Source organism: Eucyclogobius newberryi, unplaced genomic scaffold (assembly GCF_026437365.1).
Source record: "Eucyclogobius newberryi isolate DKJ021-1_F unplaced genomic scaffold, fEucNew1.0.hap1 SCAF_517, whole genome shotgun sequence".
NCBI lineage: Eukaryota > Metazoa > Chordata > Actinopteri > Gobiiformes > Gobiidae > Eucyclogobius > Eucyclogobius newberryi.
In genome coordinates, this window is record NW_027316187.1 from 1,708 (window position 1) to 20,863 (window position 19,156).

The 19,156-nt window shown below is 41.8% G+C and overlaps 2 protein-coding genes across 2 annotated transcripts in view; one reads left to right on the top strand and one right to left on the bottom strand.

The window, feature by feature from the left end:
- Positions 1–982: 982 nt before the first annotated feature.
- Positions 983–19,156, top strand: part of LOC140383500 (homer protein homolog 3-like) — a gene marked incomplete at its 3' end in the record, with an annotated part of 36,323 nt that continues 18,149 nt past the window's right edge. Inside the window, exons 1-3 of the mRNA XM_072465960.1 lie at positions 983–1,159; positions 2,216–2,320; positions 8,167–8,300. Of these exons, the coding sequence (XP_072322061.1) occupies positions 1,058–1,159; positions 2,216–2,320; positions 8,167–8,300 (341 nt within the window). The remainder of the gene's footprint in view (positions 1,160–2,215; positions 2,321–8,166; positions 8,301–19,156) is intronic.
- Positions 12,039–15,137, bottom strand: LOC140383501 (general transcription factor II-I repeat domain-containing protein 2-like). The gene is made up of 2 exons (XM_072465961.1): positions 15,020–15,137; positions 12,039–12,790 (listed from the first exon to the last, which is right to left on the bottom strand). The coding sequence occupies exons 1-2, from the start codon at positions 15,135–15,137 to the stop codon at positions 12,039–12,041; spliced, it is 870 nt and encodes a 289-aa protein (XP_072322062.1).

Genomic DNA, 19,156 nt, shown 5'->3' on the forward strand with positions numbered 1-19,156 from the left:
TTTGATGGTAAAACAAAGGGGAGAAGATGTGACAGCGTCATAGATTCAGCAGTAGGCGTAATAAAAGGACAATTGGGGTGCGTTAGCGCCCCCTCCTCTTGCGGCGTGGCGGCGGTGTGGCGAGGGCCGATCATTGCCGCTTGCGGCTATATTTATTATTATTATTATTAATAGTATTATTAATTTTGTACTTCTCTCTGGTTGTTTTTGATTAAATTTCAATTTTTTTTTTAAATTACAATGGATCAATACCAGATTTTTTTTTTTGCCATATCCAAGTTGTCCAACATATTTCCTCAAAAACATACTTGGAGTTGTATTTAGCTTCATATATGCTAGTTTGATTAATCCTGTTTTGTAAGAACTTAAAAAACACATCACCAGATTCTGTGATTTCTAAGCAGTTCAAACTGTATTTTTATTGTTTTCCCTCTGGTTGGCAGCCTGTGTGTCCAAGACAAATTTCCTCTGGGACAAGTTAAGTAATCTTGAATCTTGAATTCCTGACGTGGGAAATGCCTGACTGAAAGAAAGTCATTTGTACTTTTTGTTGACCAAAGTTCTAAAACATAAAATGCCAACGCAGAAGGACTCAAGAGCATTTTTAAAAGCCAATCAAAATACAAATGATGTATAAGTTCTGCCCGGTGGTTGAGCGGTTAAGGCGGCAGCACACATGCCAGGCTCCACATGCAGCTAGCCACCGCGTTGTGAGTTTGAATCCCAGCTCCAACAATTTGCTACATGTCCTCCCTTCTCTCTCATCCCCATTTCATGCTCGGCTGTCCTGTCAAATAAAGCCTTTAGGGCCAAAACATCCTTTAAAAAAATGCATAATATGTGTCCTTAAAAACATTGATTTCAACATCCTCACATTTTGAATAATGATAACAATAAGACAAGTACTGTATATTGTATCTGAAAAATCCTTGTTGGACCATCCATATTTTTTCTTTGTTCAACCTCCACAATATGTTTCTCCACTGCATTCTGTAGTAAACGAAAGTACTCGTCACTTGTGTTGTAGGCCATCATCAACTGCAGCGTGACCCACAGCATGACGTTCACTAAAACGTCTCAGAAGTTCGGGCAGTGGGCTGACACCAGAGCTAACACGGTGTACGGGCTGGGTTTTGCCACAGAGCAGCAGCTGCATCAGGTACAGCAACCACTTTACGTCCAGAATAATCAGACAATAAAATCTATCCATCCATTTTCTACCGTTTGTTCCCTTTCGGGTCGCGGGTGACTGGAGCCTATCCCAGTGACTTTGGGCCTTAGGTCGGGTACAACCTGGACAGTGGCCAACTCGTCGCAGGAAGGCCAACTCGCCCAACACAGAGACATAGATATTACAGACACATACAGACACTAGGGCCAGTTTAGAGTTGCCAATTTTGCCTAACACATGCATGTCTTTGGACGGTGGGAGGAAGCCGGAGTACCCGGAGAGAACCCACGGTAACAAGGGGAGGACATGCAGACTCCACCCAGAGAGATCATGTGATGTTGGTCTGGTCCGGGAATCGAACCCATGATCTCCTTCTTGGGAGGCAAGAGCGCTTTCCACAATTTTTCTGGTGAGACACAATGTTCTCTACACAGTCCTACTGTTTGTTTAAAGAGGGAAATAAACTTTTCTTATGGCTGGAGGTTCTACGGATGGACCGTAGCCTCCTGCCTGAGGGGAGTGGCTCAAATAGTCCGACCTCACGTCCCAGAGCCCTGGAGATGTACAGGTCCTGCAGAGATGGAAGTCGATCACCTTCTGAGCAGAGCGCACAATGCGCTGTATCTCTGTTTGTCCCTGGCTGTGGCTCCAGCATACCACACAGTGATGGTGTAGGTGAGATGGACTCAATGATGGCCGTGTAGAAGTTCTACCATCAACACATGAATGTCTTTGGATGGTGGGAGGAAGCCGGAGAACTCGGAGAGAACCCACCGTAACACGGGGAGGACATGCAGACTCCACTCTCAAGTTTTTTTTAATTAAATACGCCATGTTTAAATCAAGCTTTTTAACTTGTCAGAGATTTTTGTCTGCTATATTTACATCCTTGGCAGACTATAATTTTTATATTGTAACAAAGGAATTCACCCGCCATCTCAAAGAGCACTTGACTGGTTCTCATTTTAAAACACCTTCACATCCATTGAGGCGCTCCCCAATTTTATTTTGAAGTAAGACAGATGTATGTTCTTCCTTTGACAGTTCTCAGAGAAGTTCCGGGAGGTGAAAGAGGCAGCTCGTATGGCCAGAGAGAAGTCCCAGGACAAGGAACTGGCCAGCACCGCACTGATCATTGCTGCCCCTCAGGTGAGCCGCTGTCAGACTGTCAGAGACTCACAGGTAAAAGGAGATTAAGCCAAAACTGTTTTTATGTGGAGCATGCTCACACAGCCAACTCACTATTTAGTTTCAAATGTAAACAAATGTGAAGAGGAATTCACATTAACCAAAGGAAATGCAATGCAGTTTTGATTTATAGTCTTCTTTGGATTACTGCAGGGCAATTAAACAGACTTTTCCTGAAGGCCAAACTTTTCAGAGGGCTTTGGACTATGGGTCAACAAAGCGCCACTACAACATAATCTGGTGTTGCACAAAATATCCCCAACACTAGATCTGTTTCAATAATGGCAATATAACAACTGCTATATTAGATTTTTGTGGGGGGGAATATAAAAAGTTTTACAACATTACTCCGAACTAGTACTGAACCAGGATTAAACTAGGACTAGACTAGCACCAACCGGATATGAACCAGGCCTATCCCAGAATTACAGTGCATCCGGAAAGTATTCCACTTTTTCAATTATGTTACAGTCTTATTCCAAAATGTATTACATTTTTTATTTGCCTCAAATTCTACAAACAATACCCCATAATGACAGCGTGAAAAGTTTGTTTGAATTCTTTGCTAATTTATAGAAAATATAATAAATCACAGCATTTGCCATGACACTCAAAATTGAGTTCAGGTACATCCTTTTCTCACTGATCATCTTTAAGATACAGCTCCTGTGTGATAATTTTGACTGCTGTTATAAAGGAAAAAATGCTCACAAAAGCCCAATGAAACCTAATGTTATAAAATCCAAAATATAGTATCCCCTTAAGTTTGGATTATACTTTCTGCATGTAAATTCTGTTCAGAAATGAGACATGCGGAGAAGGCGTTGACAGTAGTCTGCGCGGATTTCAGGCTATGTCTACTGTAGAAATTGGAGCTAGCTGCTATGAAATCCAATTAATTTCTGCGCGGAACCGTCCGTGTAGTTAAACATTTTTCCCTGACGCCGCGACGGAAAATCAGGTCCACGCGGACGGTGTGCGAGAGTGTGGGCAAAAATGTTGCATCAAGCATAAACCTAGCTTTATTTTACCAACAATGCTCTATAAAACAGCAGTGTATTTTGCTAACGTGGGCACAGCGGAGCTCATTTCCTGGCATCCTGACAGCGCAATTGATGACAGTACAGGGTGTGAAATTCTAAACAAGAGGCATAATTATGCCAAAATATGAATATGAATGAAGAGTTATGTTACTATCCTCACATGGAGGAAATACTCATAATAAAACAACCATCATGGGCATAAATAACACAAATTATAAGTTATAGAATACAGTCACATTTTACGTGGTTATTTTGTTTTCTCCCACTCATGTAAACATGAGCTGTTACGCCCTTTCTTAAAGCCAAGTCATACTTCATAAGAAGCAAGAGGTTTGTTCGGCAGAGCTGTCTGTTAACTAGGCTCTGATTGGCTAAACCATTGGTTGTCAAGCTTACACTTAAAACACCTTCTTATTCTCAAAATTGTTAATGCTGGAAGTATTTTTGGAGTAATGAGATGAGCCACAGCTCCATGCACACTCGCACTTTTTTCCCTTCCTTTCTCTCGCATGTCGGCGAAGTTTTTGCATTAGCGTTTGGCCTTTAAAGCTTTTTGCGCTGCATTGGTACGGCGCGGTCTGGACCAAACTGGACCGAGGAGACTAGAATGTGCTCAGCTTAGAGAGGAACATCTATTTGGAAAACATCACCGCAGACTGACGGCACAACACAAGATCCGCACATACGATCAGACTGAGCTGACCACAGTGTGTGCTCTGTTTTCGCGCCCTCTGGACCCCGCAGCATCCACTGTTATAAATCTCATATTAATCAATTTGGGAATAAAGCTGAAACATAACAAAAAGTGAATACATTCCGGATGCACTGTAAACAAGGACTACACCAGGCACAAACCAGGTCCAAGCAGAATTAAACAAGAACCAGAAATAAACCAGATCCAAACAAGACATTTTGGAAGATTGGATAATAGGCCGTGGGCAGGATTTGATTGTTTGGTGGGCCTGATCTGACCTTCAAGTTGGGATCATATCCTGACAGTATACAAGGGGTGTAATGGTGCATCGTGGCGATTCTTAAATGTCATAATACACATCAACCATGTGTCTTGAGCCATCTCGATGTGAAATTGATAGATGCACGCTGAAAAACAGCAGTAAAACTTGCATTGAATCTGGGTGCCGTCTCCGTGCAGAATCCCTGCACATGGCGGAACCATTATGTAGGAATTTATCTTGTTTCCTCCTCATACAGTTGCACCATACAGTTGTAATGTATATTCTCTGGGACAAGCCATTACACATGTGTGGGATTTTAAGTAGTTAATGTTCATATTTATTTTTAAAAAGGGCACCATCTGAAGCTTGTTCAGCAAAACATTAATACCTACTTTCTGATGGACAAAATACGATTGAAAATATATATATAACAATGTATAACATTGTATATAAAATCCATAAAAAAATATTATATTAGTAAAAAATGAATTTCTAAATAATGAATTAAAAAATAATAATAATAATAAATAATAATAATAATACATGTTATCGTAAATAAATAAAATTACTTTGGAAAGAAATATATGGCCTACTAAAACACATTGAAATACTGGCGTTGTTTTCGGTTTATTTTATTTTTATATATGATGTATCAATGTTACTTAATCCGTTTGTTTGTTTTTTAATTTATTGTTTTTGTTTTTTGTTGTTGTTGTCATTTTGTGTGTTTTAATTTTTGCAACTGTATTGTTATGTTAATTGTTTCTGAAAGGGGAGTACTCGATTCATTGACTGATAATTATAACTCTAATGCTCAGCACGATGATGAGACGTGGTCCAGACGTGGCCCCTCCCCTGATTGGGGAGGGGCCCCTGGGGTCTACAACCTGGTGTGTCCTGGTAGAGGTTCAGATCAAGAAGTAGAAGAGAAGAGGTCTTTTTATCTGACCTCGGAGGTGTGACATTGAGTGGGAGTGACTTTAACTCTCGGTCAAACTTATTCCTAATTTGGACAAATGTAATGTACATCAGCAAATGACATGAATGACCACAATAAAAAACAATGTCAATGAACACATATCGTTAAAAGGTAATGAGGAAGACATTAAATATGACATAAACACATTTCAAACAAAGATCTTAAGTCAGACTAAACTAAAGCATGATTTAGTTACAAGTTTAGATCACACAGTAAGAATTAAGTAAATTTAAATGTGAAATATTTTCATTTAAGTACTTTGTTCTGAGAAAGTCTTAATCCAGCAGAACAAAGAGAACAACTTCCTCTGTGTTCTTCATCAGAGGTGTTGACCCAAAAGGGAAATGGAGGGTCTGGTGAAGGCAGTGTGGCTTGTCCTTGGAGGATGGATAACATTCTTTGTTCCATCCAACATTTTACCTGTGACTTGATTTTCACCAAGTGGCTTTTAATTACGATAAGGTAATGTCTTTCAAAGCATCAAATTACTATTTTTCAAACATGCTTGTGTGCATGGCACGCAACATTAAGCCCCCATTAATGAAGACCACATAGTAATATTAAAGAAACTACATAATTTTCTGTCCAAATTACATTCTATTGTCTTTTTTATCATCATTGTGATATCCAAGTCTATGGTGGTCCTTTGGAATATTGAAATTGAGTACTTTTACAACACTACTGCGTACAACCTTATCTCTTGATCAAATCAAATATCTTCTAAGCAGTACTGAAAAGTGCCAGAACCACAGCTAGGTCATGTCTCTCTGAGGAGAGCAACCAGAGGAAGTTAGGTAAAGTAGGACAGAGGTAAAATTATCCCAGCTCCCCAGTGCATGGACACGGCAGAATATTCACCACAAAACCACCCTCCTGCTTACAAATCCTGACAATATTTAATTTGTCAATAGCACGTTTTTGTATTTAAAATTTACAACAGCTGGGAATTGTCTTTTAAAAAAGCATTTTAGTCATCTAGAAACAATGCAACTGTTGGATATCTCAACTATGATGAATGTGATGCTTCACTCAAATCTTAATCTTCTTTGTTTTGTTTCTGCTATTTCTGGGTAGTTCTCTCAGGTGAGTCTGCCATTTTGATTATTATTATTATACAATTACTTATATTAGGCTATAAAATATATACATACCAAAAAAAAGATTCCAAAAATGAGGCAGAAACTGATTATATACACATAAGTAATAAGAAAGGGGTGAATAATGAAAGGTAAGTACAGATTTAAATTTTTCAAGAAAAAAATACTGTTTACATTTTAGGGGAAAGTGGGAAACAGAGGAGTTTACATAGGCAATGTGATCTAAAAGCATAGATACAGTTACTATTGAGATCATATTGGAATATTTTTTGCAGTCAATAAATAAATGCATTTCTCTTACTCATGCGTGACATCATTTCATAGTAAACACAGTGTTTTAGCATAATACTAGCATTGCATGTCCTGTTGCAGTTGGTTTTCCCATCCAACTCACACTGCACAAAAACCTCCCACTGAATAGATATAAGAGAAAGCTTGTCTTGCCTGCTTGCTGGGCCTCATGCACACTTGAACAATAGAGGTAATGCTTCATGGTTCTTGTAGAGGTCATTTTTCTATTCAAATCATAAAACGCTGAGATTGCACTTGCTTTTACCAAGGAGATATTCTAGTTTAGCTGCAAGTTCTACATCCATTCATTCAAAGCATTTCCAACTTAACTTTATATATTAGAAAGGTGATTCAATACCAATGTTTTAAAGCTAATTCCGAACAAAACAACTATTATTCTTGTATTAAGTGTTATTTTTTTTCTAAAAAGTTAAAAAATCAAAAACTGTGAGCCAAGTAGCACCTGACTGTCAGGTGTTTTGGCCCTGTTGTTTATAAATACTGGACGGATGTCAATGTAATACAGCAAACTGAAATCCACATCAGATTTGACTTTAAAACTATATCTAGGACATAAAACATGAACAATATAAAACACAGATGGATACATGGGGAATGTTTTTGACTGTAGCAAAAAAAAAAGCAATAACAAGGAAATGGATGACAGGGATGGAAACAACTGTCTGAAATAATATTGGACTTACATTTATATAATGGAGAAATTTACCTTTACTGTAATTTTGAAAATTGACAAATTTGCCGGATATTAGGACAAATGATTTTATAAAGGGATATCTGCCAGACTTTCTTAGACTACTCTTATTCTTTCTAGGCAACAATGTATCAACTAATTGTGACTAATCATAGTCATATTTTCATCATTTTGATTGATTTTTATCTTGACTATACATACTCTGAAACATACAAAACAACCTTTTATCACAGAGAAATGAATACATAATAACTGATTTATTATGATCAATAATAATAATAATGATAATAATAATACACTTATTTTTAATACTTTTCTTTTTTATAAATATTCTCCATGTACAAAACTTCTGTCACCAAATTTCAACCTTTATTTGGTTGATAATATATTTAAAAAGTCTCATGTACAATAGAAATAATCATTTGACTAGTACTCAAACATTTTACGACAAAATGTATCTTATACATAATTTAATCTACATAGTTATGCTAATGCTTAGGCTAAATCTAAATCCAGTCGTGTCAAATGTAATTGAATGTAAAACCAATATTGGAAATGTCACCAAATCTTTTTATCCTTTGTGTAGAGGATCACTTTCTGTCCATGCACCAATGTTTTTCAGGATGTAAGAATTGCAACATGGCTTGTGGCTGTTGGCTTGAATATGCTGCCCTGGAGTGACTGTGGGTTGTAGTCTTTTTCCAGTGCATTTACTCATGTGTCTGTTAGGACCTCTCGGAATCCCTGCAGTCTCCTCCTGTGGTGAACGTAAATGGGCCCGAGGACAAGCTGTTCCGTAGCCAGAGCGCGGACATCACGCTGGCCGCAGAGAAGGAGCGCATAAAGAAGATGCTCTCAGAAGGGTAACTCGCCGACATTGCACAAGTTTAGGGGCATAGACGTCGTTAGACCTAGCCCCAAGCCCCAAGCCCCACTAAAATATGTTCCTTTTGACTGGTATATTATTTTACAAAAAAAAATCACTTAGTTTGTACGCCTATTCATGTGTTGATTACTTATTTTTTCATTTAAACATTTGTAAACACAGATTATGAGCCGTAGTTTCTCTCCTGTCAGCGCCATTGCTGCACAGTGCAAACCTCAGCTCAAGATCTAATTCAAAGGGAAACTGCTGTCCCTGTCTGAAGAAATTATTCAGTCCATCTCTCTGTGGAGTGGGAGAGCCAAAAACTAAACATTTATAAACTTTTATCTGAAACTATATTTACACGGGGCTCTGAACTAAAAACGGCGGCACAGGATGAGATGTAAGGCAGTCCGACACTATGACCCTGGACAGATGAAAGCGGTAAGAATATACAAAAATCTGCGTGTTGTTTTTCCACGTATAAAACCAACTTGTAACTGAGCTAGTTTTTATCAGGATTATCACAGGTGTGTAAATGCCTAGAGCACTGAGGGCAGAGATACAGCGAGACAGGAGCAGAGACAGGATCAGAACAGGGGCAAGACAGGGGCAAGACAGGAGCTGGATAGGGGCAAGATAGGAGCAGTGACAGGAGCAGTGACATGAGCAGTGATGGGAGAGCAGGACAGAACAGGAGCAGGACAGAATAGGAGCAGGACAGAAGCAGGACAGGAAAGGAGCAGTGACAGGAGCAGGACAGGCTGCGGGAGGAGAGAGGAGCTGTCTGAAAGAGCAGCTCGTGCAGGAGGGATATTGAATTATACAATTTATTAAAGCTGTTGTCTTTGTGTTTGTTAATAATTACAACCAGAAATTAAATTATGCCTGTCATGCATTATTATGATTTTTTTGGCTTGTAGGCTTTATTAAACAGGACAGCTTAGTGTGAAATGGAGATGACAGAAAAAGGAGGACATGCACTAAGTTGACGGAGTCAGGATTTGAACTCGGCTGCACATGGAGCTTGGCAGATTATTGCTGTCGGCTATTCCTATATGACTAAAATTAGGGTTTATTGTTGGCTATAGCCTATACAAGTAATGATATGCTCATTGTCAGGGATTTAATTTTTATTACAGCAGTATTTAGTGCCTCAGTACCTAAAGTATCTGGATGTTGTAGGACTGTTTTGGCTGACACGTCTCTGCAACATCGCGTGGCGGTCGGGGACCGTGCCTCTGGACTGGCAGACCGGGGTGGTGGTCCCTCTGTTCAAGAAGGGGGACCGGAGGGTGTGTTCCAACTACTGAGGGATCACACTCCTCAGCCTCCCCGGTAAGGTCTATTCCAAGGTACTGGAGAGGAGAATCCGACCGATAGTCAAACCTCGGATTCAGGAGGAGCAGAGTGGTTTTCGTCCTGGTCGTGGAACACTGGACCAGCCCTATACCCTCCATCGGGTGCTCGAGGGTTCATGGGAGTTTGCCCAACCAGTCCACATGTGCTTTGTGGATCTGGAGAAGGCTTTCAACCGTGTCCCTCGGGGTGTCCTTTGGGGGGTGCTCCGGGAGTACGGGGTCCGGGGCCCTTTGCTCAGGGCTGTCCTGTCCCTGTATGTCCGGAGCAGGAGCTGTGTTCGCATTGCCGGCAGTAAGTCAGACCTGTTCCCAGTGCATGTTGGACTCCGCCAGGGCTGCCCTTTGTCACCGTTTCTGTTCATAGTTTTTATGGACAGAATTTCTAGGCGCAGTCAAGGGTTTGAAGGTGTCCGCTTTGGGGACCGCAGGATCTCATCTCTGTTGTTTGCAGACGATGTTGTCCTGATGGCTCCATCAAACCCTTACCTGCAACATGCACTGGGACGGTTTGCAGCCAAGTGTGAAGTGGCTGGGATGAGAATCAGCACCTCCAAATCCGAGGCCATGGTTCTCGACCGGAAAAAGGTGGCTTGCCCTCTCCAGGTGGGTGGGGTGTCCTTGCCCCAAGTGGAGGAGTTCAAGTATCTCGGGGTCTTGTTCACGAGTGAGGGAAGAATGGAGCGTGAGATTGACAGGCGGATCGGTGCAGCGGCTGCAGTGATGCAGTCGCTCCATCGGACCGTTGTGGTAAAGAGGGAGCTGAGCCGAAAGGCAAAGCTCTCAATTTACCGGTCGGTCTACGTTCCTACCCTCACCTATGGTCATGAGCTTTGGGTAGTGACCGAAAGAACAAGATCGCGGATACAAGCGGTCTAAATGAGTTTCCTCCGCCGGGTGGCTGGGCGCTCCCTTGGAGATAAGGTGAGGAGCTCGGCCACACGGGAGGAGCTCGGAGTAGAGCCGCTGCTCCTCCACGTCGAGAGGAGCCAGCTGAGGTGGCTCGGGCATCTGCTCCGGATGCCTCCTGGGCGCCTCCCTTGGGAGGTGTTTCAGGCATGTCCCACCGGGAAGAGGCCCCAGGGAAGACCCAGGACACGCTGGAGAGACTGTCTCTCGGCTGGCCTGGGAACGCCTCGGGATCCCCCCGGAGGAGTTGGAGGAAGTGTCTGAGGAGAGGAAGTCTGGGAGTCCCTGGTTAGACTGCTGCCCCTGCGACCCGGCCCGGATAAAGCAGTAGAAAATGGATGGATGGATGGAGTATTTAGTGCATACCATGTATTTTTATCAATGCTTTGTTGTTCAGGCTGTGTTGTGCACTTGACCTTAAAGGTCCACAGGCATAGACATAGAATTGTCTGCATCTTCTAGAGTTCAACAAGATGATTATGTAAGACTTAATGAGTCCACCCCACCTACCCATATTAACTTTCAGACCGCCAAGAGCACTGGCCGAGGTGGTGGCATGGCAGGGATCTCACACTCAGCCTACTCTTGAGTCTTAAAATTAACAATGCATTTCGCTCATTTGAAAGCCTCATGCTATCAATCACGTGTCCAAATTGGCGAAACCAAAAAGGAGTTTTGTTCATAGTTATCTACCGACCTCTCTATTCATAGTTTTTAACAGAGTTTGGTGACTTTATATCAAACTTAGTGTTAGTCTGGGAATAAGTAGTGATAGCTGGAGATTCCTCTCAGTAATTCTTTCAGCATCCTGTTAGATACCATTGGTTTTGCTCAAAATGTAAATAAACCGACAGTCACAAACTCTGGATCTTGTCCTAATGCAGGGGTGGGCAAACTTTTTGACTCGAGGGCCACATCGGGTTCTAAAATTTTGTCGGGGGGCCAGGTCAGGGAAATATGGATGGTGTGAATTACTATAAATTACACGCAAAATTTGACCTGTAACTTGTAACAAAGCAAACACATGCATGGCTTAATGTACAAAGAGCAGGAAAACTGACCTTCTATCTCAGTGGGAACAGTGTTGTTGATCTCCCTGTTTTGCCAGTGCATCAAAGTCTGGTGTCAGTTTTGTTGTGGCAATTCTCAGGATAGATCCGAGGTGTTAGTCAGTTAAGCTGGATCTTTGACGGGCTTTGTTCATGTTCATGACACTGAATGTCTGCTCACATACATAGGTCGAGCCAAACAAGACCAGCATCTTCTGTGCCGTCCTCCGGAGGTTTGGAAATGTGGAATCGTTCAGTGAAGCATAAAAGTCGTTCAGTTTAAGAGTGTTGAACTTCTCCTTCAAGATAGAGTCGGACTGAAGATCGATCAGTTCCAATTGTACCTCAGGTGGTGCTGTTTCAGGGTCTTGTGACAGGGGACAGGACACCAGCTGAAGTGACTTTTCAATGTTTTCAAAATCAGAGAACCTGCGACTGAATTCTCTGCAGGTCATCCAGTGATTTGCTGTATTTCTTTGCGTATCGCGTCGCCTCTTTTTGCGTGCCAAGTGTGGTGAAATGAGTAAAAGATGCGTTTGCAATTTGTCTGGAGAATAAAGCTAGCTTAGATTTGAAGGCTGTAACATGTTTGTACATGTCATGCACAAACTGATCTTTCCCCTGCAGTTTCACATTGAGCTCATTCAAGTGTGAAATTATATCCACAGCAAACGCAAAATCACAAAGCCATTTCTTGTCACTTAGCTCAGGAAATTGGTCAGATTTCCCCCCAAACTCCAAAAATGCGCTGATGTCCTCTTTCAGGTCCCAGACGCGTTGAAACACTTTGCCCAAACTTAACCAGCGGACACGAGAATGGTAAAGTAAATCCTGATGATCTGCATCAGTTTCCTCATGGAACGTGATGAACTGACGGTGCTGGAGTCCCCTTGCACGTATAACGTTCACAAGTTTTACCACAGGATTCACAACATGGTCAAGCTTCAATACAGACTTACAGAGTGATTCCTGATGGATGATGCAGTGAAGGAAAATATCATCCTGCTCAGGGTTTTCCTCTTTCACTTTGTCCAATATTCTTTTTAGCAGACCAATGTTTTTTCCAGTTAAATTTGGTGATCCATCCGTCGTGACATTGGCAAGTTTACTCCAAGGTAGTTTACGTTTCTCGATGGCAGCAGACACCTTGTCATACAAATCCTCGTTGTTCCCTTCAGAGACTCAATGCTCAAAAACTCTTCCATTATCTCAAAACTCTCATTAATTCCACGGATAAAAATTAGGAGCTGCGCCGTGTCTTTCAAATTGTTGCTTTCATCAAGTGCCAGTGAATATAACTTAAAAGACTCTGTTTTTTTGTTTATTTGAATGGCTAAATCTTCGTCAATCAGTTCCACACGGCGCGTCACAGTCCGACGTGACAAACTGATTTTTTCAAACTTGGCTTGGCTCTCCGGGCACAGCACACCTGCCGCCTCCATCATGCAATCTTTTAAAAACTCACCTTCGGAAAAAGGTTTGCTGGCTTTTGCTAATTTGAATGCCAGCAAAAAGCTTGCCTTGGTGGTTGACTCTTGAATCGAAGTTTGTCGGTGAAAAAAATGTTGCAGAGTCTGTAAATTAGCCGCCAACCTCTGAGCCGTAGCCGCCCGCTCTTGCGCTGACTGTTTGATAGCGCAGTTGGCATGCTTCGTAGCAAAGTGACGGCTGATATTGTACTCCTTGAAAACTGCGATATTTTCTTGGCATATCAAGCAAACAGCCTTTGATTGCACTTCAATGAAAACATTTTTAGTTGTCCACTCCGCATTAAACACTCGGCACTCACTATGCACTTTTCTTTTCCTTGATAAGCTCATTTTTACAGAAAGTCTCGATGCAAAACGCTTATCAGAGAAGAAGAGGGCACCAAAAAGGTCAAAGTTCGCCATCTATTGGGGAAATGTGGGCATTACAGGCGAAAGGTAAAATGAACGGCCAGCCGCAGTATCGTGAGTTCGAATCCCGACTCCGACATTTGCTGCATGTCCTCCTTTCTCACTCATTCCCCCTCCTTTCTTTCCCATTCCATCTACTGTCTAATAAAGCCTACGGGAAAATATTTGTTAAAAATATATATATATATATTTAAAAAAAAAAGAAAAAAAAAATATTTTAATAGAACTTGGACAAGCTTGGCGGGCCGGATTGAAAGGCCCGGCGGGCCGGATGTGGCCCGCGGGCCGTAGTTTGCTCACCCCTGTCCTAATGTATGGAATAGAGTTTAGTGACATCATTGTTTTCCCTCAAACGTCTGTCATAATGTCAGTCCAGTCCTTGTTCATTGGTGCAGTTTGTGTCATCCTGTTCTGTCCTTACTAGACGCGCCTGCTAGAGAGACAATTAACAGACAAATGGTTTAATTTGGCTTTAATCACCATAAGTCATAAATTGTAAAGCTGTAAAACACAGACAATAATACATATTAATTGCACGAATTAACGTTTGTGCTTACTTGTGCATACATCTCAATAACAAATGCAATATATATGCCATGCTAATCACATGTACATAGTGTGCCATGACACTCCCCATCCGGCATGAATACTTTATGCCACTTCTTTTTTCTTTTCTCTCTGACCAAAATGTTTTTAATCGCGATTTTTAGGTTGTGTCACTGGCCGTAAGTGCTCTTGTGGAGTCCCCTGCTTTACCACTCTGACATGCACTTTTCTGACCTTCTAGTCTTCGGTGGTAATGCACCTGGTAATGAGTCCTATGGGCCATTCATTACGTCTAACTGTCTCATCTTTTACTAAAACAATATCTTCGACTTTAACTTTATCTCTGTCATGGGTCCATTTCTTGGCGGAAGCAATATCAGATATTCTTGTCTCCAGCGCTTCCAGAAGGCATCTGCCATGCTCTGGACGTGTTGTCACAGCTTTTTGTACATGTCCTTAAAGTTAAATGTCCCTTCGGGAGTGGGCACAGCCCCTGCCTTTTAAGTTAGAAGAAGCATAGCCGGTGTGATAACTGGAACTAATGGTCAAGCTGATGATGGCCATAACTTCTGCCATAGTATTGAGAGTAGCTCATGTGTAAGGCGAGTAGGTCCTTACTGCAGTAACATGGGCGTCAAGAATACGACAGGCAACACCTATCATTCTTTCCCATGAGCCACCCATATGTCAAGAGTGGGGTGTGTTAAATGTCCATGTCCAACCTTCTTTTCTAAGATAATTTTGGATCTCTGGATCACTGGATTGTGTGGCACTTTAAGTCTCTACAAGCTCCAATAAAGTTAGTGCCACGGTCTGATCTGAGAACTTTTGAAGGGCCTCTAACTGTAAAAAATCTTCGCAACGCATTAATGAAGCTTGAGGTGGACATAGATTTGATTACCTCTATGTGATCTGCGCGAGATCCAAGGCAACTAAACAAAACTGCCCAGCGCTTACTTTCCGCAAACCCACCCCTGGTCCTGCGTGTGACCACGATCCAGGGCCCAAACACATCTAAGCCCACCATAGTGAAGGGGGGTTCTACCACAAGACGATCTTCAGGGAGGTTGGCCATTTTTTGTTCAACTGGTTTCCCCTTAAGCCTGTGGCAAGTGACACACTGAAATATTACACTTGACACTGGCTCCAACGACCAAACCCCAGCAGACTGAAGGGTACCTTCAGTGAAGTGACAAACTTGATGAGCAACGTCTTGAAGGTAATGTTTGACAAGAAGCGTTGACACAAGATGTTTTTTAGGAAGTATCAGTGGGTGCTTTTCGTTATAAGGAAGGTCAGTTAGTGCTGTCCGGCCTCCCACTTTTAACAATCATCTGAGTCTATAATGGGATTCAGAGTCCATAAGGGACTTGGTTTTGAGACTCGGAGCCCTTTATGCAGTTTCTTGATGAATGTGCATTGCTGGACACTTGAAATAACTGTCAATTTAGCTTGTGTTAATGGATTTGTAGTTTTCAGGTCAAGGGCTTTGGAATTATTTCTAGCAAGTGAAATCAGCTTTGTCATATCTTTTGTGATATGTTTCCATGAAGAGAATCTTTTGAAGCATTGTGGGCTGAGGAGTCTGATGTTGGCACATTGACTTCTAGTCTTATCTCTGCATTCTAAATATAAGTAACTGAGCACTAGCAGATCGTCGATAGAGTTGTGCCACCAGACCTAGAATTTCTGAATTTTGACCAAAAAGTCAAGATTAAGATTAATAACTGAAACTTTGGGAATTTGAAGTGGGGAGTGGTACTGATTACTCCAGCAAAGATTATTGTCCTAGCCTCAATGAATATGGAATGACGGGTTTCTAAAATGTTTTTACTATGTCTGTATTTCTAAGTCAATTAAGATAATCGACTGGGACTTCAGGAATGTGTAGAAAGTAGTAATGCAGATGACTTGGGGAAAAATCATTGTCGCATGCCTAATGGTTACAAGATGACGGGCTACCAAAAAGTGGTATACACCTCAATATGTCCAAATTTAGAGGAAACTGTCAACTTTCGGAACGATTTTCTCAAATACTGCAAGGTTGTTCGCGGAGAACTTTTTGTCGAAGATTCTTCATATATTTGGGCCCTAGAAAAACTTTTTAAAAAGTAGTGCTCGGATTGTGGGAACGGAACTGAAAGATACAGCTCTCTGACTGTGGCCTATCCTGGAGGAATGAGGGATTACATCGACTGCCTGCTAATGATGTGTGTTCATTGACAATGTTGCAGTATTTCGTTATGGTTGCATGTCATTTTGCTGGTTTAAAGGCGAGGCTGCAGGTGAGCAGTAGGTGCGTTCTATGATTGATATGGTGCAGGACTAATCGGCAGTCCACGCCACGAGGAAATGAGACTCAGATTTGGGCCAAAAAATTGTCCATTCCACCTTCAAGTGGAAATTGTCCAAATTAGAACAATAAGATTGACTGAGAGGCAAAGCCAGTTTAAACTCATTCCCATTCTAGGCCAAACCTCCGAGGTCAGATAAAAAGACCGCTGATCCCCACTTACTCATGCTCAGGCTCTGGACCCTAACACAAGACACATCTTGTCGGAGACCCCAGGGGACCCTTCCCTATCAGGGGTGCGACTCGCCTCATGCTTCGGCCTCCATGCTCATGCACAAAGGAGAGAAAGGACACTTCAATAAAACACCTCAGGACCATACTGCATTGACGGAATCTATATACAGATTTCTTGCCATTATTTACTGTGTGATTTATATCAAATGAGAACAAACAAATAATGACTTATCTGTTAAATGGAGTTATGCAAGATTTTATTAGGCCCGAGCCGAAGGACGAGAATCGTCCCGGCGAGGGACTTATTCAAATTGTATCCGAGGGCCGGAAAAACGCAAAAAATTAGTTGTAAACAAAGATGAATATGCCCATGAGTGGTATCAAAAATTAGAACTCAGTGAGCTCTAATTTTGAGTTAAGACCTTGTGAAAGAATATTCAAAGTGCCCCCTCAAAAATCGATTGACATGGGGCCTGAGGCCAAAAAAAAGTCGCTGTAAAAATATAACGCTCAGACCAAAAAATTGTTAATGTAAGGATAAGTGAAAAATTATATCACGACCCCGCCCTAAATCATACAGGAAGTTGGCCATATTGGATCAAACAAGACGTTGACAAAAGTGCACCTCGTCATACTTTTGGCATCTTCTCCTACAGTTTTCAACAATAACACTTCAAAATTGGCCACAAGACACAAAACCCATGCGCAATGAAATGTGGTCATAGTGAAGTTGAAGTAAAATCTTAATTTTTGGAAAATGTAAAAAAAAATCAAAATTTCTTTAAAAAGTTTTATTGGAAAATGTTTGTAGAGTGTGTGGAAAGATTTCCAAGTTGAACCCAATGATATAAAAATGTAGCAATCTGATAAAATAGCTCTCTTGCATCCTCTCCAAATTTGATTTTGAAAAAAATCATAAAAGACAATTTATTTGTCGTAGACAACTGAAAACATTTATAACCGGTTAATTTGTGACCTGGCACAATGTGACAAAATCATGTGACTCTAGCTCGAGTTTTTATAGTGGAAAGAAATTGTCGAAAAAAGAGTTAGGCTACCCCATATAGTCTGTTTGCTGTAACCCGACCCAACATTTTTCAAGTGGGTCGGTGAGTCGGTGAAATAGTTGAAAAATAAAAGATTTTGGTGTTTTCTTAACAAAATGCTGATAAATTTTTTCAGTTAGCTAGTTTTATACCGGGTCGGTCGGGTTACGGCAAACAGACATTATTTTGCTCAGCCTTATTATTATTTTCTTTATTTTTCTCACACAAACCACCCCAATTTTGACCCCCTGAACGTTAATGAAAACGCTTTTTTTACCCAAAAAAATGAATGGCATATTGTTTATACCAAATTGAAGAGAGAGCCATGTTTAAAGATAGATGTTTAATTCACATTTCATTATGTCCAGCTCATCAAAATACACAAACGGCTTATATGATCAGTCTAAATACGAGAACGTTTGAAAAACATTACAAGGATTTTTCTGCTTTCAAAATTGCTTCTTCTTCAAGAGCTTGTTATGACCAGACCCTGATACTTATGTAATCTATTCTAACACATTTGGACCCCACATTTGCCCTGATGATACTACCTGAGTTTGGTGATTTTTGGCTAAAAACCCTAAGACAAGTACGTTAAAATCCAACCTGCCGTTCCTCTCAAAAACGCTGGAACGCATCGTCGCCGCCCAACTTCACACCCACCTCCAGTCAAACAACCTCTATGAACCCCTCCAATCTGGCTTCAGCCCACTTCACAGCACTGAAACAGCCCTGGTCAAAGTACTCAACGATCTCCTCACCTCTGCAGACTCCGGGGCCCTCAACATCCTGTTACTACTAGACCTCAGCGCAGCCTTTGACACTATAAACCATTCCATCCTCCTACAAAGGCTGCGCCAACTGGGTGTTGAGGGCTCTGCACTTGACTGGCTCACATCCTACCTCACCAACAGGCAAGAGTTCATTTCCCTCTCCGGTCACTCATCCACCCTCTCCCCAGTAACGCAGGGGGTCCCCCAGGGCTCAGTCCTCGGCCCCCTCCTCTTCATCTGCTACATCTTCCCCCTTGGTCACATCCTCCGCCAACTCAACCTGGACTTTCACTGCTACGCTGACGACACCCAGATATACCTCACCACCAAATCCACCCAAAACCCTCCCCTCAGCCACATTGAAACCTGCATCTCTACAATAAAATCATGGCTCACTCTCAACTTCCTCAAACTGAACAGTGACAAAACAGAGCTCCTCCTCATTGGCACCAAATCCACTCTCAATAAAACTGGTCCCTTTTCACTCAGCATCGACACCTCGACCATCACCCCCTCTACCCTGGTACGCAATCTCGGTGTCATCATGGACCCCACCCTCTCCTTCACTCCCCATGTCAGCCACATTGTCAAGACCTCATACTTCCACCTCCGCCGCATCGCCAAAATCCGACACTGCCTCACCCTCCCCGCTGCTGAATCCCTCATCCATGCCTTCATCTCCTCCCGCCTTGACTACTGCAACTCCCTCCTCACTGGCATCTCCTCCCATTCCCTCCATAGACTCCAA

Excerpts from the sequence above, each read along its gene's own strand:
- LOC140383501 (XM_072465961.1), bottom strand. The coding sequence starts at position 15,137 with ATGGCCAACCTCCCTGAAGATCGTCTTGTGGTAGAACCCCCCTTCACT. Across the intron at positions 12,791-15,019 it reads CAGGGGTGGGTTTGCGGAAA|GGAACAACGAGGATTTGTAT; the intron begins GTAAGCGCTGGG and ends GAGTCTCTGAAG.